Below are 27,178 nucleotides of genomic sequence, written 5' to 3'. Positions count from 1 at the left end.
CAATTTTAGTAGGTAAATAACAATTAAATGAGTATTTTTAGTTTTTAGAATAAGATAATTAGATAATATGCGCTTGTAATTAGACAATGCAGTTGCTTTTTCTTAATTTAAATATAAACTTTCACTTATTTCCTCAACTCAAGACACAATGCGCTTATTTTAATAAAAAAAAACTTATTTAGATTCCTTTTTTTTTTTTTTTTTTTTTTTTTTGTATGCAGTGCGCATGCAGATATTTTTTATATATGCGTTTGACTATATGTGTGTTTATATTCTTCTCTACCACATTTATTCAATTTACTGGCAGATGATTGGTGATAGGCGCTCACGGCTCCCCTTTGCGCGCCCCAAAGCACAGAGAGATTTTCCTCTTTAATCTAATTGGATGATAAGTGAGTGCGTAACTATTGAGCCCGGAGCCAAAACGTTTGCGCGGCCTTCTTCTCCTTCCGTTCGAATTCGGTTCCCGTCACAGCCCCCCCATCGCGTTTCCATCTTAAATCCTATTTGCTATTGTACCTGCCCAATAGCAGAGAGCGCCAGCGCGCTTTAAGTCAGATGGCATTTCCACTGCGCGTCATTACAATACAACCAGAGTTTGGTGCAGGGATCCCTGGCTTTTTTCCAGTCCAGACCATCCTCTGGAGAGGCCTGGACTCAACATCTTTTTTTTCTTTGTATTTTCACCACATCTGCATACTTTTTTTCTCTTCAAAATTGATTTTCTGCCTCTAAAAGTTTTTAATGGTTATTCAGATTGGACAATAAGCGGTGATGGCAGAATCTGACACTCAGGAGACTCGCCAAGCCGCAAAGGATTCACCTTTCTCCATAAAGAACCTGCTCAACATCGAGGACAAGCCAGTGAAGCCCACCCTCCCACTGGGGTCTTCCAAAGGAGTTTTTGAAGGCAGCTTTTTCTCCAGACTCAGTGAGCTGTCTCTGCCTCGGTTAGAGTTGCCCGGCCAAAGGATCGGACTGTCGGCTCAGTATTTGGAGAGAGCGTCTGCGTGGTGGTACCCATACACTCTGGGAGCGCATTTTAGGACTGCTTCAGGTAAATTCCTGTATTTGCTTTAAATATATTAAGCTTTTTTTTCTATATTCTTAAAAAATTAAAAATGCATAAATAATTGACTATTGTTTTGGATTATTGATAAAAAATTTCCACATTGTGGGACAATAAATTTATTTTCTATTCTATAATGAATAAATTTGTGAATTATTAGACTATCAGGAAAATATATATTAATATGATTAATTAATTAATACTTTTTTTTTCTATTTTAGTTCCAGAAAAGACCAATCAGAGGGAGGAGGATATTCGCAGCCCGGATCTCCAAAAAAATAACCAAGATAAAGAGGAGAGCGCCGATGATGACCTGGCTCTGGATGAGAGCGACGCCGATGAATCCAAGAAGGAAACCGACCAGGAGGAGGACTGGAGGAGAAAAACAGACGAGCTAGACTCAGACAAGAAGCCCTGCAGGAAGAAAAAGACGCGCACCGTGTTCTCCAGGAGCCAGGTCTTCCAGCTGGAGTCCACCTTCGACATCAAACGCTACCTGAGCAGCTCGGAGCGGGCCGGCCTGGCCGCGTCTCTGCACCTCACCGAGACGCAGGTGAAGATCTGGTTCCAGAACCGGAGGAACAAGTGGAAGAGGCAGCTGGCCGCCGAGCTGGAAGCGGCCAACATGAGCCACGCCGCGGCGCAGAGGATCGTACGGGTGCCGATACTTTACCATGAAAGCGGGGCCTCGGACGCGAGCGCGAGCCCCGGTACGAACTCATCCGGCAGCCAGTCCCTGCTGGCTTTCCCCCATCACATGTACTATTCCCACCATCCCAGCCCGCTGCTCAGGCCCGTTTAACCAAGGAGCTGCTTCTCAATGACAAAAATGGAAGTTTGTATATTATTATTATTATTAGACCAAAAACATTATTTCCTCTGGATTTCAAAAATAATGCTTCTATTTTAAATGTTTGTTTTTTTTAGTGGTGAGGTTTGAGCATAAGCTTGTTTAAAACAGGATAATCTGTATATTCCAAAAAAAAAATTGCGTCAGTGTTTTGTGCAAAGAACTGTCCAAATATTTTCAGCTCTTTAAATCGTGCAATAATGTTGGCTTTTCCGCCTTTTGTTTCACCTAAACCTCCTTTTATAAAGCGAAACAAGTCTGTTTTGTTTGGTTAGTGAGGACAATCCTGTGATTCTGAAGAGAATACCTGAAAACTGTACAAAAACAGTGATCTGTTGTTCCTTTTTTCAGTTATCTTTTTTCTCTTTTTTTAAGTAAGGTTGTAAATTAAAAGCTATGACAGAGCCATTCATAGCCTTTGTGTATTTATTTTTATTTTCTGATATGGGAACTGTATATATTAGTTCTACACGGTCATTATAAAAGTTTAAACACCTTTTTTTATTATAAAATTAATAAATAGTTCTTTTTTTTAGTTTATTCAAGGAATCTGTGTTAATTTATTTTAACACTTGTAGAAAAACATTTCCACACTCACAAATTTTAATTGGCTATTGTTCCCATTTCTTAATTTGCATTTATGCAGTTAATAATACATTAAAACTGTGTAATTTTGTGTTTTGCAGAGGTTTATAGGTGTCACTCTTATTAATTTTATTAATTTGCATTGTTACCTTAAAGCTATATGAGGGTGCAAGAAAGGCCAAAATCCAAGGGATGTAAAAACAATAAAGAAAAAGTATCATCTGTATGGTTAAATTGAATTTGGGAGGTATAGGTTATGAAATGTTGTATTCTTCAGTAATGGTTAAATTCTAACAATGCATCTTTGGTAACAAATCCTAAAGGTTTTGATTGTAAATTATCTAAATGTGTTCAGTCAAAATGTTTTCTGATTTTTGTGTGTGTTGTCAATCATAGAAAAGACAACATGCTGCCAGATGGTTTATTATGATTAAATATCTCCACTTAATAAAGGCTTAGACCTGTCATAACTCTTATGATCGAGGGCATTTTTGTTATATGTGAGACTTTAACTTGTTTACCAACAGCACTGAGACTGAGAATTTTTTTGATAGTGAGCAAAATTATATAGAGGTTGTTTGAAATTCACTAATTCAGCTGAATTGTAATTCAGCCAACTTAATGGTATTTTATTTCTTCCTGTTTTCTCTGCAAATAATGATAATTCTATAAAAGAGATCCACTGTATAGAGAATGGGGAAATGTACCCATTTATATCACTTTGATTGTCTTTATTACTAATAACATTAGAAGTAATGGAAGGAGAAGTGTAAATGCAGCAGCAGAAGCAGTATGGCATCATACTAAACAAACAAAAAAGTTTTACAATTTAGTAGAATTTCATAATATTGTTGAAGATATTTACAGACTTAATTGTTTTGATTTTTTAGCAATCTTTCCAAATCAAGTTAAAATATATTTAAATGTCTATTCTGCAGACACTTTGATCCAAAATGACTAATAACTGAGAATAGAAAGGATGCACTTAAATTAAAAAAGAGCAATAAGCAACCTAGAAGGATGATTATTATTTATATTGTGTCAGATAAACAGACACTGAAAATAGAGGGAAGCCACAGATGGAAGTGCAGAAGGGTATGGAAGTATAGGATAGGTACTTGGAGATGTGTTCTGGGGGTTTGGTTGTTTCTCAAAATATGCATGGAACTCTGGCATCCAGTAACTCATCCGTCATTATGAAATGACTCATAAAAAGAGCCTGGATTGTAGACATTGCTGCTTGACAATGCCAGGATGACTGGAGTGGCTGAGTCCTGACATGAGCCTTTGTGATGCAAGTGGCTAAAGGTGCCAGTAGAGCTATTAAATTACAATCAGTTTTTAAAGTGTACTAAAGTCATCTCAGCTGATTTGTTGAATTCATTTATAATTTATTATTATAATTATTTTGTTGTTCTCTATGTTAAAATTACCATTAAATAGATAATATCCTGTTATAAAAAAGGTTAAATCTTTACTGACATAGTAAGGTTTTCAAAACTTAAAATAAGGTATACATAAACCTTTTCACTGACAATCCCAACATAGATGTGCTGTAAAGCTTCTTCTTCATTAAGAAGAGGCCCAGTTTGCTAATAGGTTTGACTTGATACTTGCAAAAAAAAAAAGTTTAAATTAGCAGTGAAGCCCTAAGTTCATTTTCCAATCTCTCACCCATACGTGTAAAATAAAAATATGGTTGCAGTTATTGACACCTTTAATAGTTTGTATTGTATCTCACTTAAACAGTGTCACCTCTATTGATGAAAACATTCATTTTATAATTTATTGCTTTATTTCATGATGTTAGCATGACAGCAAAAATAAAATAATATATACAGTTATTAATATTTATAAAGATCCCCCAAATATGTCAACTTGATGTTCTCACAAATAACATATCTTAATGAACCAGGATAACTGATTTTAATCTGTATGATTTGTTACTCGAGTTATGAGTTAATAACTCATTTATTTTAAGGGTAAGTAACAATATAACATTTGAAAACGAATAATGCTTTAATTCATTTTCAAACAATTGTAATGGCTAGCGTTAAATACTCCTGACGATTCATTTTTAAAGTGGGGCAACGCTTTTTTTAAAAAAAAAAAGAGCCAAAAACTCACTAAATACCACTATATTTCTACTTATATATCGATTCTGACTGCCTTCAAATTTCCAGCACAAAGCAGACTAGGAAAAAAGGGACCCATATCACGTGACTTGTGTGAATTCTACGGAAATAGACGTAGCCATAAGAACAACCAATGAGATCGCAGGCGCGGATTTGAACGATGATTTCAGCCAATCGGTTTCCTCGCTGCATGTTAGCGTCCATTGAGCGAGGAAGCTAACCTTCTTCAGGCTACCGCCTCGCCTTCTGGCACGTTCTGCGTTTATATTTTATATTTTGTCTCGTGTTGAGTAATAATACTCAACCTTGCGATATTTATTACCAAGTTGTGCCAGTACGACACCATTTCGCAACGGTAAGTAAAGGGGAGAAAAAAAAGCTAACGCTACTATTTGTAGCCACCTGCTAAAGCTAGTTGACCCGGGCTTGGTGTAATTACTGGTAGTAGCGATGAAAGAACAATTATGAAGAGTTTTTTTTGTCAAATATAAACGCATAAGAATTTTTCCTGTCACTCGACTCAGAATGTACATAAATGCAACACTTTGTTTGTTGGAAGGGCTCTGGGGCAATATTTATGGCTCTTTTCGGACCCGTGTAACAAACCGACGAGATCCCTGTACCATCTTTACTATTAATGCTAAGTCCTTCTCCTGTGCAGCTATTGTAACACACCATCATGTCGAGACACATGATGCTTTCCAACTCGTCCCTGTAAAAGTTGGTTAGTATTCATGGAGATGGTACTGATCGTTTTTAATCTCTTTAGAAGCAAAAGTGATTGTTGAGACCTGGGATCTTATGCTGTCCACACGCTTCATTAACCCCGGAGTCTTTCTAGAGTAGATTAGAATTGTTTCTTGAAACTTTCTTGTCCATTTCCTAAAATATAATCTTTTTTTCTTTTTTCCCCACTGCCATTAGACTGCTGGATGTTTTGTAAAATGAGTTATTTTATTATATTTCATCATTATATTAAAAAAGACAGAAAAAAACTGAATTGTTAGAACTGTAAATTTACAGTCATATGTTTATATTACTGTTTTTATATATATTGTGTAAACAAAGTGACAAATCTGTTTAAGTCTAAGTCTTTAAAATTTTGATTACTATGCAAAGCTAATGAGGTTAAACTGTTATTAATGTTTTCCTTTTCCCCACCCTTTTATGAGATGTTTAAATCTTATAATATTAAATGGGATCTTATGAAGTCTGAAAATGTTTAGGAATTACACCGCTCACTAACCCTAACTCACTATGCAACAGTCTTGCCTTTTTTGCCTTTTGCCTGGCTTTATTTTTCGTGGGTTGCTTTAAAGTCTCAAATGCAGGGGTGTCAAAAGTACACATATTTGTTACTTAAGTATAAGTATAGATACTGCAGTTTAAAAACACTCTGGTAAAAGTTGACGTATCAACTTGACCTCTTTACTCAAGTAAAAGTGAAAAAGTATGTGCTCCAAAACGTACCGTACTTAAAGTATAAAGTAACCTTTAAAAAAAAACAGCCAGATTCCACTAAATGAATTTAAAGCTAAATTTTTCGACTATTTAAAAAAAATTATTTGAAATAGGGCCGAGGATGGGGGTCTTTTTGCTCCCGCCTGTGTCCAACCTTTCAGACATTTCAAAATTTTTTTCTGAATCCGACATTGTGGCATGGCATAATCTATTCACGTTTGTAGTTTGAAGAACACCTGCTTGCTTCTGATGATTTTCCTTTAGCTAACCAATTAAAACCAATTACACAATTTTTCAGTAGATGTGAATGGCGCCAATAATATGCATTGGATGGCACACATGACGCGAAATAGATATTATAAACATTAGACCAAGAGTAACGAGTAACCTTTGTTTTAAAAATGTAAGGGACAGAAAGTACAGGTACTTCTGTGAAATTTTAATGAGTAGGAGTCAGAAGTAGGAAGAAAGTAACTAATGGAGTAAAGTATAGATACCTAAAAAGTGTACTTAAGTACAGTAATGCTAACACGGTTGAAACATCTGCCACATATTCCTGGTAAACTTTAGTAATTATACTTAAAAAGATGAGCTAAAAAATAGAGAAGTGTGAATTGCTGGCATTTTAATGTGTAGCGTAATTGTTACATTCTTCTATCCTGCTCAGCTTTTTGCTGTGTTGTTTAGATTCACATCCAGTCCCATTACTGCATTGCATGAATGTGAACGTCTAAAGATATGGACATTGTTGATCGCAATTTTTGGAATGGATACATTTTTTGTTCTAGTAGATGAGCTCTGCTGATGAATATCAAGTGTTGTTGACCTTAATTTTTCTGTTGCACAGATGACAGGCTCTAACGAATACAAGCTAAACCAGACACCTGAAGACGGCATCTCTGCTGTAAAGTTCAGCCCCAGTACTGCTCAGTTCCTCTTGGTTTCCTCATGGGATTGCACAGTTCGTCTGTATGATGTCGGAGGGAACACGATGAGGATGAAGTACCAGCACACAGCTCCTGTGCTCGACTGTGCTTTTTATGTAGGTTGTTTTGCCTTTGACTTGATTCAGTGAACTTATTTATAAAAGGGAGGAAAAACCACTGCAAGCGGATACTGTCTACCTTTGCTTTCAGGACTCAACACATTCTTGGAGTGGAGATTTGGAGGCTCAGCTAAAGACTCACGATTTGAACACAGACCAAGGTGTGCCTTTAAATTCCCTTAAATGTTGGTTTATAACTAAGCATTGGCCCATGTAAAATTCTTATGGTATAATTGCAGTAAGCAAAATTATCATTTTCAGTTTTATGATTACGGCTCTGGTTCTTGACTCCCTAAAAATAAACAAACTGAAAGTGGGGGTAAATATGAAATATGCATTGAATTGTGACCTACTCAACAACATAAACTTCATACAATTTAGAAGAACTCCAAATCAATTCTTTTTTTCTCCACAAAAACAATTTATTTGGTCATTTCTTAATTGATTTTACCTCTGTGCTAATTTTTTATGTAATTGTATGTTGTTGTTTTTTCCACTGGGATGATGAATGTACTTTTATTGTATTTTTGTTTGCTTTTTGACCGCCCTTTATGTTTGAAAGGTGCTAGATAAATAACCTCTTTCCTACTTATAGTCGTAGTTAACTTTAATTTCCACGGTTAGCTGTTTGGGGTAGAGACCGATACTTTGATCGGCCGATATTTTAAGCTGATATGGGTATTTTGTATTTTTGGTCTCACACGAAGCATTTGCATTCTCTGTAACATTTGGTATCATTATGTAATTATTATCATATAAGTAGTAGAATGACAAAAAACTTAACCTGTTATGAAGCCTTACTTTTTTCAATCTAGTAACTGCTGCATGCCTATTATAACTAAAATCTGTCTTTATACTTTTGTATTACAACATGTTAATTGTTCTAATGTTTATTATCTAAACAGATACAGTAGTGGGGGCACATGATGCCCCCATTCGTTGTGTGGAGTACTGCCCGGAGGTAAATGTTATGGTAACTGGGAGCTGGGACAGATCAGTCCGACTGTGGGATCCACGAACGCCCTGCAATGCTGGCACCTTTACTCAACCTGAAAAGGTAGCAAAACAGAGTAGAGGGTACTTTTTGGCTTTTTTCCCTTTAAACTTTTTTAGAGATCTCACTGGTTCTAAACCTGCCATCTTTTCTAAAGGTCTACACCCTCTCTGTGGCTGGAGACAGGCTGATTGTGGGTACAGCAGGAAGACGAGTTTTGGTGTGGGATTTACGGAACATGGGCTACGTACAGCAAAGACGAGAGTCCAGCCTCAAGTATCAGACTCGCTGCATCAGAGCCTTCCCCAACAAACAGGTAAACCTTTTGCACGGCAAGGAAAATCTGCAGGCGGTATTGGATTTGATCAAGGCTTCACTCCTAAGTTATGCTATTAATTTAGTATTAAGAGAAAGGCTGAGTGTAATGTTTTCTTTTTTTATTTGTAATGGCTTCAGGGCTACGTGTTGAGTTCAATCGAAGGTCGTGTTGCTGTGGAGTACCTGGATCCGAGCCAGGAGGTTCAGAAGAAGAAATACGCCTTCAAGTGCCACAGGTTAAAGGAGGAGGGAATTGAACAGGTCTACCCTGTCAACGCCATTTCGTTTCATGGCTTCCACAACACCTTTGCAACAGGTACAATGAATTTCCAGTAATGTGCATGAAAACCTTTGGCTGTAAAGAACCTTTACAAGCAGGCTTTCAATAAGGAATATTTCATAGGGTTTACACCTTAGTGTATCGCATCTTTAGGTTAAAAATTTTTAAATTTAGACTCTAAAATGCTATTTCCTGCATTTTGAGGTGGAATTCAGCTACATTTTTTGCCTTTGTTACAACACTACTTTTTTCCTGATTATGGGAAGTATGTCCCCTTGACTATAGGTGGAAATTTCATAAGGTTTGGTTAATTCAAGCAATCAGAAAATGTAACTTAAACTTACTGCTAAAGCTGAAACTTGATTGTTACATGTATAATAAGAAGAATATGAAGGGATTTCTACTGTCGGCGCACCGCTGGTATGTAGGGGTCTGAGCGGCTCCGACAGAAATAGTATAGGCAGGATAATAATCTGGATGAACTGACTGCAATTATTAAGTTTTTAGGTGGACTTTCTCACTTAAAAACATATTAAAACTACTTTATTCCCACTGATCACAGCAAATATAGCTGCAAGATTTAGATTATTTAGATGAAAAAACACCTGCCAGCCGCCGCGGTGAAGAGGAGGAGACGCGCCCAGAGGCTGCTGTTGAATTAAGTTTTCAGGTAGAAAAATAGAGCAGGAGTGAAACTGAGTATGATTGTGCTTTATTCATGTATTTATTACAAAGTATTAATCAAACCCATCAAAGTCATCATCCTCTGTTTCTGAATTAAACAGCTGCGCTAAATCAGACATGCCAATTTCCCCTTCTTCGCTGTCAGAGTCACTTTCCGTGCAGCGCGGCTCCTCAGAAATAATGCCGGCTTTTGCGAAAGCTTGAACAACAGAGCCAGCAGACACGTTAGTCCAAGCATCTACAAATCATCCGCTAACGGTGGCGTAATTTGCCCGGCACTGCCTTCCACTTATCCTGAAACTTTGGTCTCCGTCTGTCATCCATTGCTCCCACGCCGCTCGCAGCCTTACTTTGAACGGCCGGTTCACACCGATGTCGAGCGGTTGAAGATCCTTTGTCAGACCCCCGGGATAACAGCGTTCATTTGATTCACCTTTTTTTTCCTATTGGCTGTGAGATGGGCACGCATGCAGTCACAGATTAACAGCGATGGTGATGCGTGGAAAAAACCACCTAGTCTCCTCACATACACCTGCCTCAGCCACGCTTTCATCATCTCCTCATCCATCCAGCCCTTTTCATTTGCCTTAATATCATATGTCATCAGAGCGATGTGTCTGTCTCGCTGTCAGCTCCCAGATCAGCTTCTCTGATTGGTTGATGCAGCGCGTCCAGCAGCAAAACTTAAATTTTTCCATCTCGAGCAGCAGCAGCGCGTTGGCAGATGCTTAAACGCTCCCGACGCGCAGCGCCTGCTGCTCAAAACGCGCTGCGGGACCTTTTGCTGCGCCTATACGCGCGTCAACCATTGACTTTGCATGTAAACTCGCTGCTTCTGCTGCACCTGCTGGGTCCGGTTCACACCGATGTCGAGCGGTTGAGTAACAGCGAGCACAGCTTAATTTGTTTCACCATGTTTTTCACATCAGCTGTGAGATGGGCACGCATGGAGTCACAGATTACCAGCGATGGTGATGAGTGGAAAAAAAACACCTGGTCTCCTTACATTCAGCCACTCTTTCATCATCTCCTCAATGAGGTGGTCTCAAAAGTCGCAGTTACAACACACATAGGGCGCACCGCACCATAGGGCGCACCGCACATTTTGAGGGGAAAAAAAGACGTTTAAGTGCGCCTTATAGTCGTGAAAATACGGTAAGCTGATGTGTTACACAAGCAGGTGTGTTGCGCTGAAGGGCATTTATAGCAGTTGTAAATGTCCAAAGGGGAAAAATAAGCCCACCGTTATCCACGAGCCACATCCATTTATTGATCTTTCTGAAAAAAAGATTCTAATTATTTTGAAGAACCATGAAAAAATTGTGGCATCTGTTTTGTAATTTATGACAGATTTAGTAAGGATCGCGCCCTCCTCCCCAGGTGTTATTTTTGTTGGCTTTTGTTTTTCCCCCCATTCTAGGGACAGTATTGTCTCAAAGAATAAAAACCCCTCCAACATAAACCTATAGTCATCAGGCATTCGATGGGTTTTTGTTAACTTTCAATCTTACCTGCTTCCAACAGTGCAGCCTGCATGTTCCCGCTAAAAAAGTTTTCCATAGGGACATTATGCTATAAAAGCTTCTGCTGCTTCATTTCTGATGCTTGTATACATCTCTGATGCTCCTGAAGAGCGTCCAGTAAAGTGTGTCCAGATGCATCTAATGCTTGGGCTGCTTTATTCAGTGGCAGACAGCGGCGTTCCTATATTTGCTGTGATAAGTGTTTTTAAGTGACAAAGTCCATCTAAAAACATATTTAGTTTAAGGTAGATTATGATACTGCCTTAAACAATTTTTTCCCCTGTCGGAGTCTCGCGACGGTGCGCTGTCACTGGGAATTCCCAGCAGCAGCTGCCTCAGACCCAGTTGCTTCTTTGGGGGTTTAGGCTACTGTTCGTGATGGGTGGAAGTAGATCTTAGTGTTTTTCATGTACGCAAGGCCAACATGCAGGCACGAGAATAATAAGAAAATATATTTTGCTGGCAGCTTTCAACATTTTAAGTCAATAAAAAGTTTCAGAGGAGTGATCATAGCAATCTACATCAGCTTTTCTGATTGGTTTATGTGGCATGTTGAGAGCAAAAGTTCAATTTTTCCAACTCCAGCATCTGCTGCTTGTGAAGCACCTCATGCGCCTCAGATGTGTCAAGATCCGCTGCTGTTTAAGACACACTGCACGACTTGTTTAATTATTTTTTTAAAGGCATCTGAGAGGAAATGCTATTGAGTCTGGCTTCAATTCCCCACCTCAGTCATCATCTGATGGATCAGAAATTGAATGAGGGACCACAAATTTCCAAAGCAAGCAAATTTTTTAAAGATCACATTTGTGTCGGGGTATGCAGGTTTCAGGTCCTGGGTTTTGGGTACGCAAGCTTTAAAAATTAGCCTTGCTGCTGAAGGAGAGACTCTGGTATGGCACCTGAATCTGGCCCTGCTAATATTACTCAGTTTAGTGTGGGCTAAGGGGAGATCATACAGGTGAAGATGGCGTGACTGGTTTATGCCTTTATCACAAAACAAGGTTGCTGTCTTCAGCCAAAACAGGATAGCAAACTGTTCTTAACATAAAAAAAAAATTAAATATGTCAGCCCCTATAGTTCTGGCTGTGGAATTTATCTCTAAAGGTAACCTATCCCCTAAAGGCAACACATTTGCATATTTTGCCTCAAACATCAAATAAACGTTAATAAATTAGCTCAGCCTAAAATCGAAGCAAAACGTTTTTCAAAGGTCTTAAATTTAGCGTTTTTGTAACTATTTTTTTGTGTTTTAAGGTGATTTGATTTTAAAGCTTCTTATGACCTTTGATAAAGATCTAATCTCTGGTGTAACTCACTGTTAAACTTCTGAGGTTGACCTTGAGCCTCCTCTTGCCAGGTGGCTCCGACGGCTTTGTCAATATCTGGGATCCATTCAACAAAAAGCGCCTGTGTCAGTTCCACCGTTACCCTACCAGCATTGCTTCACTGGCTTTCAGCAATGATGGTACCATGCTGGCCATTGCCTCCTCCTACATGTTTGAGAAAGGAGACATCTCCCATCCAGAGGACGCCATCTTCATTCGTCAAGTAACAGATGCTGAGACAAAGCCCAAGTGAGCTCTTGATTTTTTTTTCTTTTCATTTTACAAAAGCACACTGGCAGTTTACACTCTCTTCAACTCAGGTGTGTTTTCAGATTGCATATTCAGCTGCATAACAGACTGGTCCATATTTCTTTTGATCCTTTTCAATATTAGAAAATTGAAAGACACATTAAAAGAGCTTCAGCTTTCCAGTTTCGAATACCTGTGGTTTTTGTAATTAAAAGCCATAAGCAGATTAGCCAAAACCTGGTCGAAGTTGCAACCAACTACTTTGTATATTGTAATCTCCAGCCAAAATCCAGTGCACTTGGACTATTCCTCATTTTTGAAAGTGCAAATATAAGAGAAACGCATAGATTGGTATCACTATGCATACCAAGCTTTGATTGTGCATATATCAACATGTGTATTTAGTTTATGTACTCATGAGTCCCGAATGGAGGATTGTGTCTAATGCAGTGTTCTGCAACCTTTACTATCAAGTTAGCTGTTTTTTGCACACAGCACGGCTGAAAAAAAATGTGCATGACTCTTTAGAAACAGTACAAGTGATGAGTAAAATAAAATTCAACCATTATTTTCGCTGTAGATAAATTTTTTGGTGGTTTGTAGAAAATGAGCCGTTCCAAAAACTTAATACAAAAGTGGGAGAAGTTGCAAAAATAGCAATCGTGTTCAAACACTTATTTCCTCACTAATTCAAATTATGAAAGTGTGCAAACACCTGAAGCATGTTAACTGATTGACATTTAGCTCCAAGCAATGGATGTTTAAATATTTCAATATCTAAGCTGGTAGAGATGAACTCTAAAGGACCTGTAGTTGTAAAATGTTGTCTCAGGGTTTACAAACAGTGTATACCTCTTTTAATAAACAAATGAAGTTTCAATTTATTTTCTGCTTTATACAGGATACATATAACGCCATATTTTTCTGTCCTTGAGCTAATTTTTCTTTTTTTTTTTCTTCTTTTTTTGCAGGTCAACCTAAAACTGGAGAATATCTCTCCCCTTGCCAGACTCCGTGATCCTCTGTGCTAATATTATTTCTGCTTTCCCTTCACAAATTTTTACATCTCTTTGTTTGCTGTTATTCCCACAGTGTATATATATATATGTTTTCTGTGTTCTCTTCTATTGTCCTGAGTTATGCTGTTATAAAAGATAACCTTCAACAGCCAACTGTGTATTTGACTGTAGAATGCTGTCACTTTAACAGGCTCCATATTTTCATATCGAGTAACTGCTGATGTGATTTGATAATAAAAGCTTTTTATTAACTTTTAGCATTAACTTCATTCTCCAAAGTTTTCACATACCAGTAGGAGAATATGAGACTTATTAGGAATGTGTCAAAGCAGAGACAAAGTGATCATTCACTGGTTATGCTAGGGGCTACACTTGCCCCCAGACGCTGACCTGTGCTGATAGACACCATAGCTTTGTTGTTCAAAGTACTTTCTGCTTTGTCACCGGGTAAACTGATGGAGAACCACCAAACCTGCATGCTGTCAATCATGGTTGCAAAAATCGAGAGAAAAAATAACACTGAATCGGAAAGAATCATAAAATATTTCTTCAAACTTTACGATTTCAAGGATTGTGTTAAATGTCATAAATGCTTTTTAAAAGTTTAAATGGGCTTATTAATTTCTCAGAATATATTTAAGCACAAAGACATTTTTATTGTGCAAGTTCTCTGCTTCGGCTTCCTCGAAATTAATTTGATTTGGTGAAGATATAAAGCTAATTTCTGGATGTGAAATAAATCGGCCTTTTGCTTTCCGATTTTTGAATAAACCTTAAAATAAAGTTGCTTTAATTGTAGACCATTACAGTCAGAGGGGTTGTTCTTTGAGCGAAAGTAAATTATTGTCCGGCTGCTGTTCAGAGTTGAGTTCATATAAAACCTGTGAGTTCCTGCTTGTGAAAATTATCGTTTAATTTAGCCAATTAATGACTAATTAACCTTTAAATAATTTATTCTAGGACCTGTGGAAGAAGGTGCTCTGGTTAAATGAACCTACCATTAGATTTATCTAGTCAGCCAGTAGGACTTGAAATGGTGGACTGTTGATACTGGGCAGCACGGTAGTGGCAGCATGATGCTATGGAATGCTTTTCTTTAGCTGGGACAGGGAAGTTGTCTTAGACAAATTCTAGATCTTTGGTGAAACTGAAAAATTGTGAGAGAGCCTCACTTTGCTGTCGGACTGAACTGGTATTATTTCATAAGAAACATAAAAAAAAAAAAAAACGCCAGTGTCCAAATGTGGAAAAACGGGTAGAAATTTGCCCCAAAATACAGAAGCAATGCCTATTTTGGAATATTTCAAAAAATTCATTCACTCTTCCTGATAAAATCATAATAAACTTAAATTCATACAATAGAAGTCGGGGATTATTAATCGTTTTACAGTTGAAACATTTTTCTCTATCCTCCGTATTGTACTCTGTGTTTTTTTTTTTTTTTTTTTTTCTTTCTCATGCTTGTGACATGAATCCCAATAACCACAGCAGTGGGTGGTTGAGCTCTGGTTTCCAGCAGCTGAAGTGTTGCAGACAGTTTGGCTCTACATGAAACCGTTACATGTCAATTAAAAAGGGGCGACTCCGCTGCATCGGCCTGTCAGGTGCATTTAACCTGACCACAAAGGGCTCTTATGTTCACTCAAGAGGCCACTGATGACCTTCAGTCAGACACTTAATCCCTCAAGACCGGTTTCTAATACGAAGGCGATGATACCATCCTTCATGAGCTGCTGTAAATTATGGGAAATCATGTGATACTTTGCGGCAGTATTGACAACATTGTCTTTAATTTCATTGCTTCAGACAGTTGAGAAAAAGCTAACAATTTACTGATTCATAGCGGGGGGGAGATGAGTAATGTATTTCACACCATAAATTAATAGTTGCATTTTATGGTTTTCTGCAGAAAAAAAATGGAGAGACTCTAACTGTATATAAAACCATTAATTGATGCAATAAAGATTTCTAAATAGATATTATTAGAAATTTTGTAGATGGATAAAAAATGTTTTACAATATCAAACCAGTTTTGATATTAAAGGTATGTTTTCAGATTAAGCTTTCTTGTATGTAGTGAAAATCAGGTTAACCAGCAATTGATGCTTTTCACATATATGAAGGTTTTATTTAGCATGTTTTAAAATCAGCATCAGAATTGGATCAAATTTTCGACTTTGCCCAGATCACTGCAGCATAATTCCAGCGTGTTAATATGTGTCACAAACTGATGAACTGATGAATTTGTGCCACAACTTCCTGGTCCTGAAGCAGAAAATCAGCCTCCAATCATCCCACCCTGTTTGTTATAAGGTTTTTCTTCTGAAATGCTGTTAGTTTTTCCTTTTTTAGATCAAAGGTATAGTGGAGGATTTTCAAGATTTTTCTTTTTTAAAAGACCCACCCTCTTCAGCACTTGCACAACCCTGTACCCGCGAGGGAACGCCTATTAAACCCTTACGAGAGCATGCAGGAGCCCATTTCTCCTCGTGCACGCTCTATCTAAAAGTTGCTGTTTGCATCGCTCATACAAGTTTACTTCCCAAGAGAAGATTGCAATTTTCCCACTATGTCAGACTTACCGGTAAGTAAAAATGGGGACGAGCATGTAGGACGGCCTTACTCAATCATATCACCACAAAGATTGATAATTAGGAGGACCACTTATTTAGATGATCCACCCGGAAAAAAGAACATCCTTCACTATACCTTTAAGGCAGGATGTGCTTTTAGATTTTTTTTTACCTACCTCATCTTCTTTTCTATAAGGGGTTTCTGTAACGTGTCTGGCATCAAACAGGCCTTGTGAAATAAACAGTAGAAATTACATTTACAAGAATTTTTGAATTTAACAAATGAAGCTTAAGGGTAAATTCAATCTGGACGACTTATCAGATTCACCTGAACCACCTGCGATGTCCCTCGTTCAGCTCCAGCCAATCAACTTTGGGGGGGCGCATCTTCTCCGAAGCCAATCATCTTGCAAGATCTCCTTCATTTAGCTCCTGGCCTACCTTCTCTATCTCGCATGGAAGTGAATTTTCACCCACCTCCACCCCATCTCCTCCTTCATTCTCAGCCTCACTCATCCTCTGGATTATTCCACCACCAGTGTCCGGGCCTCAGGGAAAGACTAATCCTTTTCTAGGTCTTCCCAGCATCGAATTTTTCTGCCGAGGTCCAAGCGCCAAAGAACTTATTTCATTTATGTCTTCATCTGCTTCTGTCTCGTTAAATCCCAGTCGGCCTCAGCAGATGGCCGCTCTTACTGAGCCTGGTTCTGCTGGAGGTTTCTTCCTGTTATAAGGGAGTTTTCCTCTCCACTGTCGCTACATGCTCAGTGCGAGGGATTGCAGAGGGTCAACGAGTTCTCACAATCAGCTGGTCTTCCTTAGATAGAAATATTTTTAAAAAATATGATTGTGTTGCCTGTATACATGTGTACATTTAATATTTTCTAAATACAACTTTTTTGTGTGAGTCCCTCCAGTTTGAAAGGAGATGATTACATTTTCAGAGCAAAATGGTTTAGATTTTTACCCTAATAAAATAAATTGCCATTTAAAGTATATACAGCCTCGTTTTTTAAATCTAAACTTTTCTAGATGTTCTAAGATATGTCAAAAATAAAATTAGGGGTAATTTTTTTTAAATGGAAAAAGGAAATGACTGGAATTAAATTTATCTAAACCTTTTGTGATTTGTCGCTTGTATTTATAATTGAAGGCAGATTTTGGTATATAAGTTAACTTAAAAATCACTGCATTATGTCACTTTTCCTTTCTCATTCAAAAGGTGGGAAATGTGATCTAATCTTAGTTGTCTTTAGCTCCAGGTGTGAAATATCACATTCAAAATTGCCCATTTGCTCCTAAGTTAGCTCTGTTTATTACAGACCTGAGGTTTTAGGCATTGTCAATTTTATTTCCAAGCTTAGATAAGCTGTTTTGTTATTGAAGTAATAACAGAACTAAGCAATGTCCTATATTACTATAATAAACTACTTTGTTGAAATTTGTGTTGCTTTTTTCCTTCCTGACTGTAAGGACCAGAAATGAAAAAATTAACATGTTTCTCTTTGTGTCAGAGATTTAATTTGGGTAAAATTGGAAATCTATTTTTTTTTCTTAACCAACAGCTTAGTGTTTCCAGTACATTGAAGCAGAGGACCAGGAAACCTGACCCTTTCATTTGGACATGGCTGTGGTCTGCCACAGGACCTCACTCCAAGCTGTCTCCTGCCCCAGGGAGGCTTTTAAAGAGGCTTGGTGGGCAAGACAACATCTTCTCAAGAGCATTGTAGTTACATTAGAGCCTAATTAGATGATAAAGCTCAAGGCCATGTAACCCACTGCTAGGTGTCACACTAACAGCCATCCATCTCTGTCCTGGCCCGTCAGACGGGCAGCACGGGTTGACTAGTGAAGGGTTTGCTCACCCGGCAGCTGGACTGCAGTAAATCACAAATCTCTCAGGCAAGAAAGTTGGATATATATTTAGTATTTGAGGGTTCATTTTAGCTCGGAGGCGCTTAGAAGGAAAGGAATCAGGTGATAAATGAGATGTATGGAATGAATAGTTCTCCAAACCTTTGCAGAATTTTAAAACCCAGATTTTAGCTCGTTCTAAGCCGCATGCACTCATTTATTCTGATCAAAAAATGTGTTTTATGCTGAAACAGCACTGCGGGCATTAGTGGCATAGATAAATTATCGAACATATCAGTTTTAGTAAAACAACACACAAAGAAAACTCATTTACAAATGAATCTAAATAAGTCAGCATTTCATTGAAAGGTTGATGTATTTCAGTTTAAAGAGTCAGTTTTCATGCAGTTATTTTTGTATTCTTTATTAATGCCACACAGAAGATGAAAACCTAAAATTAACATAGACAAAATAAAAGGACTTTTAAAATATAAACTGTTATGACTTTGTCAGCATACATTATATTAGCAAGATCTCTAACTTGGCAGCTTTCCCACGTGGAGGGAAAACTACGAAGGCTTAAAAGCGTCAGAAGGACATATTCAATTGTGTGGCGGAAAATTGAGTGGAAGGAAAATAATTCCGTTTTTTGGAAGATCAACAAAATGTCAGCTGTAGCTGAAAACTATGCTTAGATGACAATAATTAAAAATACAGGAAATTGACTCTATCTGTGACATTCCTTGTGTTAAGCGGCTCCTAAACCAGATATAAAGGACAGAAGTCTCCTTACTCGACTAAGGAAAAAAAAGGGACTAGGCTGCTGCTTAGTAGTTTAAAATGTTCTTCTTGTATAACATATTGAGATTTATTTTCTAGGCCTCTGTTTTTTCTAGACAAAGTGACTTTGATTTCTAGATTGAATAAAAGTCTGATTTTAGCTGAATTTCACTTCATGAAAATCTTCTCTAAACCTCTGATTAGGCCAGGGGTGGATCTAGAGGGGGAGGCCGGGTGCCAATCATTGGCCACCCTACCAGGTGATTTGTTGACCCTCCTTGGACTTTACTTTGACATTTCAATGGTATATTAACAAAAAACTGAAAATACAAAATGCAGCAAAAATTAATTTAAAACAATATGCTACAAATAAAGAGTTTTTAGGTTTTATAGGGGAGAATTTGTTTCTGCAGTCACCTCGAAGTCTTGTCTAAGAACCATTAATTCATTTCAACTGCACTAATGTATAAATATCCACATAGCTTTATCAGCAAGGACCCTAATGAAAATCTAGTCTGTCTTCAGTGAATTATTTGAACAATACAGAGCTCTATTTTGATCAGTGTAGATTGTCTTGGGCTGCTCACCGGTGTAGTGGGTAGCCCTGCTGTCTTGGAGCAATAAGGTTCTGGGTTTGATCCCCGGCTCGGGGTCCTTCTGCATGGACTTTGCATGTTCTCCCTGAGCAAGTGTGGGTTCTCTCTGGGTACTCCTGCAGTCCAGAAACATGACTGTTAGGTTAATCCCACTTGGGATTTAAGCATGTAAGAAAATGGATGGATAGATTGTCTTTAAGATGGTTTCAGTTTTCTGCCACCACTCGATGACTCCTGTTGCTTCTCCCTTTTTTATCTCCCTTTTTCATCCCACTTAACTTTCCACCCCTATTTTAAAATCTTTATATTATGTTTTTTTAAATATTTTTTTATGCAAAAATAATAAAGTATGTAAAGAAAAAATGAATCACAGAGGTCATATTTCGACATATATGTCTAATAGCCTCAAGAAGAAGTAAATCTGAAGGCGAAAATGTGCAGAAAATATGCTTAGATATCTTAAAGCAAAGAAAATTAATGCATATTTATCTTATATTCAGATTTTGTTTAATGTGTGGAAAAACAAGTTTACACTTTCCATAACTAAGTGCTAACATTCCTAGGTATTCACCATCGACCTCCCCCCAAATGGCATAATAAAATATATATTTCTACAGAAACCAATTAACCTTCTACATTTATAAGAGGTACACAGCAAAAAATGGAAACCTAAATAAGTCATATTTTCTTAAGATAACTGAATTTTTTCTTGAATTAAGGAGTTAATTGAGACGCTTTGACAATAGTACAAGACAATTTTGATTTAAAATAAGAAAAACAAATCAGATTGTCTTAATTCAAGTGCTTATTATCTAATTATATCACTTTAAGAGTAAAAATACTCATTCTATTGCCAAATCATCATCATTATTTACATACTCAGATTAAGGGTAAATACAATTATTCTAGGAAATTTTAAGTTATTTCTAGATTGTTTTTGCAGTGTATAGATTTGGTTTTTATTCTCTTGGTTTGTGAAGCTGTTAAAGAATATAGACATCACATCCTGAAAAAAACACCTTTTCTCTCCATTCAAACAGAAATCAGATTGTACCTCTTTTTGTAGACTGTCTGTTTCTATGAAGCTCCCTGTCTTTTAATGGCCTCACCGCCACAGGGCAAGGGTTACAGCTTGTCCTGTCCTGCAATTAGCATTCACGGTTAGCTTAGCAGAACTAATGCACTGCAGTCTTTGAGGCTCAGGTTTCCTCTGCGCCCCTGAGTGACTGCGGGCAAGATTTAACTGACTGCTTGTATCCATTTCAAGCTGCTTTAATAGATCATCCCTGCAAAATCCCCACAAGAATACAATGTCAAGTTTGCTGGAATCAGTGTCATTTTTACTCTTCTGGAAAATATAGGGGATTATGAGTTTTATTTTTTTGCCAGTGATGCTTATTTAGCTGTTGACACAAGTGTCTCAAAGGATATCAGACAGAGCTGCATATCCAGATCAATATAACACAATTATCTCTGCATTTATCTCTCATTCATGTCTCATAACATCATTAATTGATTAGTTTTGGGCTTTGTCCACTGACATTTAAGCAATTAGGTCGAACCCAAGTGATAATATGGATGCCAATTTAATAGAATCTCCATTTTTATTCTATAGGTGACATATCAACTAAAAGTAAGGATAGAATTGTTTATTTTTAAGATTTTGTTTCTTATCTTTGATTTATATTAAATTATTGGTGTAAATTGATAAGTTATGTTCCAGATGCTGATTTGAGCCATTTAAGGTTAGACATTTAACAACCTAAAATCTATAAAATCAGTACCATGTGAGGGAAGTTGCTGTTATCTTAAAGATCTTTTTCTTTGCTTTTGACAGATTTGAATTGTTGATAATGTCCAAAGCTGTTTATTGGTTACTTATTGTAATATTGTAAAAGCACTATAAAGTACAGTACTTCATTTGTATATTTTCTTATCTGTTATTTTTATACACTTTTTGTATGATCGTTTCTGCTATAACATTTTGCTGCTGTAACACCACAATTTCCCCATTATGGGACAATAAAGGGATTTTCTATTCTATTCTATGCTAAACTAACTTGAATATCAGACCAAAATTGTCGAGGTGAACCTGATCTGTAAAGCTGGTTTCAAATTTTGTTTTCATTTAAGTAAAAATAATTACAAATTCGACTCCATTGGAAAATCATAATTGGCCCCATCCACCAATAAACTTCTGGTGCCACCTTTATCACAACCTTTAACTGAATTACTGTCAGATTTCCTTCAGATGTAACAGAATTCACACCAACCAAAAAAGTTCTCCTTTTGTCTCATCAATTCAAAGAGTATCTTTCCAAAATGTCTTGTGGTCCATCCGGATGCTTTTTTTTATTCAAATGTGTGACACCTCTCCAGAGGATCATTTTCTTAGCCAATTAAATACTTTAGAGATATTGATTTTCTTCTTTTCTACATTTATTGCTATCTTAATTCATATCTTCATTCTTTCATTGGTTCCTGAGACACCCCACTTTCCCCAGCACTGAATAATAGAGTATTTCAATTTTTTCTATTCTACTCTATTCTATGCTCTACATATGTTTGGTGGCTTCTAAAAATTAAAAATCAGATTATCTAATAACTAAGGTATTAACATATTGCTACAACACAGCAGCAGCATGTTTATAGTTTTCCTTTCCCGGGTTTAGTGTCCTTTATTATAGAAGTGAAAAAATGCGTTTAGACCTCCTAAAATCTATGTTATTGAATATGAAGTACATTTGTCATTTACTAAGTGCATTCTGTCTGAGTGATTAGGGTTTGTCCTGCATTATGGAGACAAATCAATGGCACAAAAGTAGGTGTTTTCATAAATAGCTTTTGATTATTGGACATTATTAACGTTTCTGAATTCGGTAAAGTAAAACAGTGTTATGCCCCATCGACTCAAACGCAGATTAGACCAAGTAATGTGAATACAGGAGATCAATCCACTCATAATGTTTCTGTGCGCTCTGCAGCGGGGCATTGAGAAGTCCGGTCCTAATTCATCATCGTACACACACATTATTTTATTATTGCTGGCTGTTGCCTCGGGCAGGTCCATTTGTTTTTTTTGTTTTTTTTTTGTTTTGTGCCAGGCGGCAGAAACGCTGGATGGAGGTTGCTCCGCCATCAGCATCACACGCAACACTCTCCCATTTAGATATTGATCATCATTTCTCCCGATAATCCAGCACCTGACACATTTTTGAACATTATGTGGAACAGGTCAAAGGACAGTGTTAATGAAATAGCATGATGGATGTTGTTATCCACAACATCAGGAGCTGGATTTATAAGCTGAAACACTGCAGAGCCTGTGAAGACTAAAGCATGGAGGTGGTCCAAAAATCGCACTGAAGGGGAATTCACTTTTCAACCAAACAGTTTCAACCACAAACCTTAATTTATTTTATAGAATTTCCTTGATAGAAAAACAGAGTGCTTTAAGATCAAATGGAAATACAAAAAATATTGTTAATTTTTAAGCCCTTTTTTTTATTTGATTGACTTAAATGAAAAAGCATATACAGTGATAGCCCTAAAATTATTCAATCTTTGCTACACATACTCTATTTATATGTAATTATTATTTAAAAACTGACTGTAACTCTGGCTGTTGAGGGTTGTTTTCCTTTTGTAGAATTAATCTCCACATTCTTAAGTCTTTAAAGTAGCCCACAGTATGATGCTGCCATCACCTCAATGAGGGACAGTTATTTTTATGTTTACCGTGGAGTCTGCAGCGCAGCAGACTGGAAGAAGGTGAGGAGAGTAGTGAGAACTGCAGAGAAAATCATCTGGACTCCTCTCCATAAAAGACATTTCATCCCAGCGTTGATTGACCATATCAAAGCGTTTATTCACACCATGTTTTTTTCTTCCACAATGTTTACATATGATCACTGCTGCAGTAAGAAAATGGAAATATCATGAGAGCTGTATAAAATTTAATTTCGTTATGTATACACTCTGCGTATACAAAATCACAATAAAGTTTGCCTAAGTCTAAGTTTATGGCGTGTAGAGCTTTAGATTCAGGCCAAAATAAATAAATGTTTTGTCTTATCTGATCAGTACATCTTTATGGTTTCTACTTCCCCTAAATGGACAGTGGCCGGCTGAAAGCAGGGTCTCTTGTGGTTTTATTTCTACCAAGAGTAGGTTAAAGAATGATGCACAATTAATATTTGTCCTGTTGCAGAATTTCTAATGTGAGTTCCAGAGGTTTGGAGCATCTCTAGAGTTCCTGCAGACCTGGCTGTTTCTCTGATTAATTTTCTTATTGCTCAGCCTGTCAGTGCAGGTCAGGCATCTCCATTTCTGGTTCTCTAGACCCTCTGTCCAACAAACTTTAGGCCTTTTTAGTCAGAAAATAGCCTTCAGTTAAAACAGAACATTTTGTTGCGTGTTTTCTCTGAAATTGGTACCATTAAAAATGCAGCCACAGCGAAAGGTTTCAAGACATCCCCTTTCTTTTGCGTTACTCCTGGGTTATGTAGATGGAGATCTCTGAATTGACTGCAGACGGCCTTAGATTAAACGGTTGTATTGATTCCAAAACCTGCTATAAAGCTGCAGAAACCAGACGGATCTACCTTAAGAACAACAGCTGTGTTTCCATTACACATGTGCGTAAAACTGTCAATATTATAATTTTTCTAGCGTACCTGATTGTTTTATGATTGCCTGATCCTGACTTGTTCTGCCTTTAGACCTCTGAGCCTCCCTGTCCCCCATTCTGATCTGTTTGCCTGACCTGTCTTTGGTCTCCTTCTGGATTCTCTGTGAGCTGACCTGGGAACTGATTCCTGAATCCGTCCTGGATTTCCCATTGGTACCTCTTTGTATATCTGATCTCTTGGCTCTGACCTCTGAGCACGTCCTCAACACTGGCTTTGGGTTCATCATCTGAATTATCCTGCCTTCATTCGTCTGCTTGGTTCAGATTTCCTATCCTCCAACCTCAGGGTCATCATCGTCTGGACTCTCTGGACAGCTGAATGGTTGGTTCTGAACTTTAAGACCAGGTTAGTGACTCACATTTATTTTCATCCTCTGCCAGATAGAGGTGTTCACTTACATGTGGTCTTCTCCTGCTGAAGATCCTGCCTTAGGCACTGATGCTGTTCTCAGCAGTTCCATCTTAAATAAATATTTTGTGAAATCTGTCTCTCCGCCACGAAAACTGGGACCTGTCGTTTCTGAGCCTGACAATACGTTCACCCTCTTTACACTTTTAGAAGATAGGTTGAATGTTTTTACGCTGGGGTGTTTTTTTTTTTTTTTTGGTCACATTGAAATTCTTATATTTCACAAGATTGCAATGGAATTTTTTTTTTTTTTGCATCACATGGGCCCCATGATCTGCAACTGGTCCTTACTGCTTTGAAAAAAACCCCAAAGAAGTCTGGAAGAAGTTGGAGGATGATGAAGCAGCATATTCGGATTCATGAGGAGTATTTTTTCCATTTAGATCACAATGATGAGCACTAGAGCTGTGGCTGAAATGGAAGTGTTTACATTCACTGCCATGTTCTTTTCAATATCCTGAGAACAAACATATTCATGTGCAATTTTAGTTGTATTACAATTGCGAAAGGTTGCATTTTAAAAAGGATAATACCCACATAGGGCTGCGCACATTTTAATAGAAAAACAAACTACTGTTGCATAAAAGAAGAGTGCTTAAATCATCTGTAAACTTTGCCCTTTTCTGTTTTTCTTCTCCAATGACCACCTAAAGCCTTTACTTTAACGACTATGTTAAGCTGTTAGATGAGATCCAAAAGGTTATTAGATGCACCTCATTTCATTTAGGCGTACCAGAGTGAAAGAGGGTAATAAAAACTGCAATTTCAGTTGATTTTTATTTTTAAAAATATACATTTTTTATTCAACTTACTTTAGGTCTTTCAAATAAAATTGAATGTTTGACGTTTTAAGATGACTAAATGTGGAAAGGTTCAACAGTTGCTGATATTTTTGCTACCTATTGTAGATTAATTGGAGGCTGCTCAATGGGAAGCTAACAATGAAACAAAGACTTAAGCTTTTTCTTGTGTATTTTCTCTGATTGTAGGGTAACAGCAAGCAACGTGGTAAAAACCAGGCGGTGTGAGAGCACTGGGAGTGAAATCATAAGAGAGGGCTAAAACACCAGGCGTGAAGTGAGCTGTATGACTGCAAACTCTCTGTTTCATTCCCTCTCCAACATACATCTATCCCTCCTGGCTAATGTATCCCCTCTCAATAGCCCAGGGACAGAGGAGAAAAGACATTGGTTTGTGTGAAGCACAGAAAGCCCCATCATTTGCTGCACTAATTGGCAAGAAAGCTTTCCTTCATTCACTCCTGCACATCCTTTGTTGTTCTGTATGGAGCAGTGCTTTTGAGGGGTTGTTTCAAAACCTGGCTAATTTCTGCATACCTCTTACCTGTAGTGTCCTTAATGTGGTCATATTTACTTTTCTAGAAACACAATGGCATAATACTTTTGCTAGTTTTCCGATATAAAATCATGGAATTCAATAGAATTTTTATGGTATTTATCGTTAAACATCTGCAAGAATAAAAAAAAAAATTCTGATAGATTCTCCTGCTTTCCAAACTTGGAGAGCTCTGCAGAGACAGAACAGAGGTCGGTGAGCATGAAAAGGGATGGCTTGTCCTTCCTTTCATCATCACGCTCGAGTGGTTGCATAAAAGCCTGCAAAATGTAGCTTGCAGTTGTATTTTTTGCCACAATTACACTTTTATCCTGTTGTAAAATGCATTCAGAGGTTTTTGACTGTGTTTCATTGTACCATTATTCTCGCAGGCTCTCTTAACCCTCTCACACATGAGTTTTATATTAACCCATTAAGAGTTGAGACATCCTCTGAAAATGGAAACAGCTATAGCCATATGTATCAGCGGGTCTTAATGGGTTAAATGCAGCTGCTTAACAGCTATTTTATTTTGCCTGTTCAGCTGCTATATGCTCCATATTGCTTTCAGAGCTGGACCAGGATGGAGCTTCAAGCAGAAATTCATTTGGGGGATTTTAAATATCATTAAGCATATTCAATCATTTGTGCTTTATGGAGTGAAAAGTGATCAAACATCCCATCTCTTTTTCCACAGGTCAAAAAGCTGATATTAAAATGATGTTTAAAATCAACCAGTTGGTGCATAAGTTTGCCCTACAAAGCACTGGCGATACATTAGTAGCATAAGATTGATGGTGCATAAGTTTGAATTTGTCAAGAAGCGCAGTGTTTTGATCTCTATTGGCTTTTTCAGATATGAAAAATGTAAATGCTGAAACTTTAAATAGTAATAACTACTGCATAATGTAGCACTTAATTCTGCATTGTCATATTCGTTTTAAACAACACCTGGATATCTGCATCTTATATCCAAGATGGAGGAACGTGCTCTTACTTAAGTGCTGAATGATGCAGTGTACAGTGCAGCAGTCCAGGAATTTACCACCAGGTGTTATTCTGAATCATTTTACTCTACTTGTCCAGGGGGAGGGTCAAACAGAGCACCTGACCTGGAGTACTGTACCTCCCAGTACAGAAATAAACACCTGTTCTGCATTTTCAGCTTGATTCAATAAGGTGTAGTTCCCCTTAAGAAGGGTCAGAGGCTCTAAAGCAATAGAACGAAAGTTTAGTGGAAAACATTTCCTCTTATTTACTGTTTATTTACTCTAACCAGAAATTTCACACAAGCTTGGTATCCAAATAGGGCTTCTGTTTTAATAGAGACTCTCATTGATTCATTTTCTGTTGGATCGTTTTACCTTGTTCCCTTGTCACACTCACTTCCAGCCTGGTCT

The 27,178-nt window shown here is 37.5% G+C and overlaps 2 protein-coding genes across 3 annotated transcripts; both read left to right on the top strand.

The window, feature by feature from the left end:
* The first annotated feature begins 469 nt into the window (after nt 1-469).
* Nucleotides 470-2,980, top strand: LOC119775927 (homeobox protein HMX3-B-like). The gene is made up of 2 exons (XM_038274088.1): nt 470-1,057; nt 1,291-2,980. Exons 1-2 carry the CDS (start codon nt 775-777, stop codon nt 1,869-1,871), a joined length of 864 nt encoding a protein of 287 aa, XP_038130016.1. The 5' UTR covers nt 470-774; the 3' UTR covers nt 1,872-2,980.
* A 1,843-nt stretch (nt 2,981-4,823) lies between these two features.
* On the top strand, nt 4,824-13,798 carry bub3 (BUB3 mitotic checkpoint protein). Of its 2 annotated transcripts, XM_038274224.1 has the most exons (8): nt 4,824-4,994; nt 6,948-7,142; nt 7,237-7,306; nt 8,051-8,202; nt 8,297-8,455; nt 8,596-8,773; nt 12,306-12,522; nt 13,494-13,798. In XM_038274224.1, the coding sequence occupies exons 2-8, from the start codon at nt 6,948-6,950 to the stop codon at nt 13,501-13,503; spliced, it is 981 nt and encodes a 326-aa protein (XP_038130152.1). In that variant the 5' UTR covers nt 4,824-4,994; the 3' UTR covers nt 13,504-13,798. The 2 variants fall into 2 exon arrangements, with proteins under 2 accessions (XP_038130152.1, XP_038130153.1); XM_038274225.1 differs by lacking the exon at nt 13,494-13,798 and having other exon boundaries at nt 12,306-12,526.
* Nucleotides 13,799-27,178: the final 13,380 nt, after the last annotated feature.

This window comes from Cyprinodon tularosa, unplaced genomic scaffold, assembly GCF_016077235.1.
Source record: "Cyprinodon tularosa strain WSP-4 unplaced genomic scaffold, ASM1607723v1 ctg90, whole genome shotgun sequence".
Lineage (NCBI taxonomy): Eukaryota > Metazoa > Chordata > Actinopteri > Cyprinodontiformes > Cyprinodontidae > Cyprinodon > Cyprinodon tularosa.
The sequence above is the reverse complement of the archived record's forward strand: the minus strand, read 5'-3'. Positions and strand labels throughout refer to the sequence as shown.

What these genes read in the sequence shown, in the direction of transcription:
- bub3 (XM_038274224.1), top strand. Translation starts at nt 6,948, where the DNA reads ATGACAGGCTCTAACGAATACAAGCTAAACCAGACACCTGAAGACGGC. An exon ending in CCTTTACTCAACCTGAAAAG is followed by an intron (nt 8,203 to 8,296) that starts GTAGCAAAACAG and finishes TCTTTTCTAAAG; the next exon opens with GTCTACACCCTCTCTGTGGC. An exon ending in GAGCCTTCCCCAACAAACAG is followed by an intron (nt 8,456 to 8,595) that starts GTAAACCTTTTG and finishes TAATGGCTTCAG; the next exon opens with GGCTACGTGTTGAGTTCAAT.
- LOC119775927 (XM_038274088.1), top strand. Translation starts at nt 775, where the DNA reads ATGGCAGAATCTGACACTCAGGAGACTCGCCAAGCCGCAAAGGATTCA. An exon ending in GCATTTTAGGACTGCTTCAG is followed by an intron (nt 1,058 to 1,290) that starts GTAAATTCCTGT and finishes TTTCTATTTTAG; the next exon opens with TTCCAGAAAAGACCAATCAG.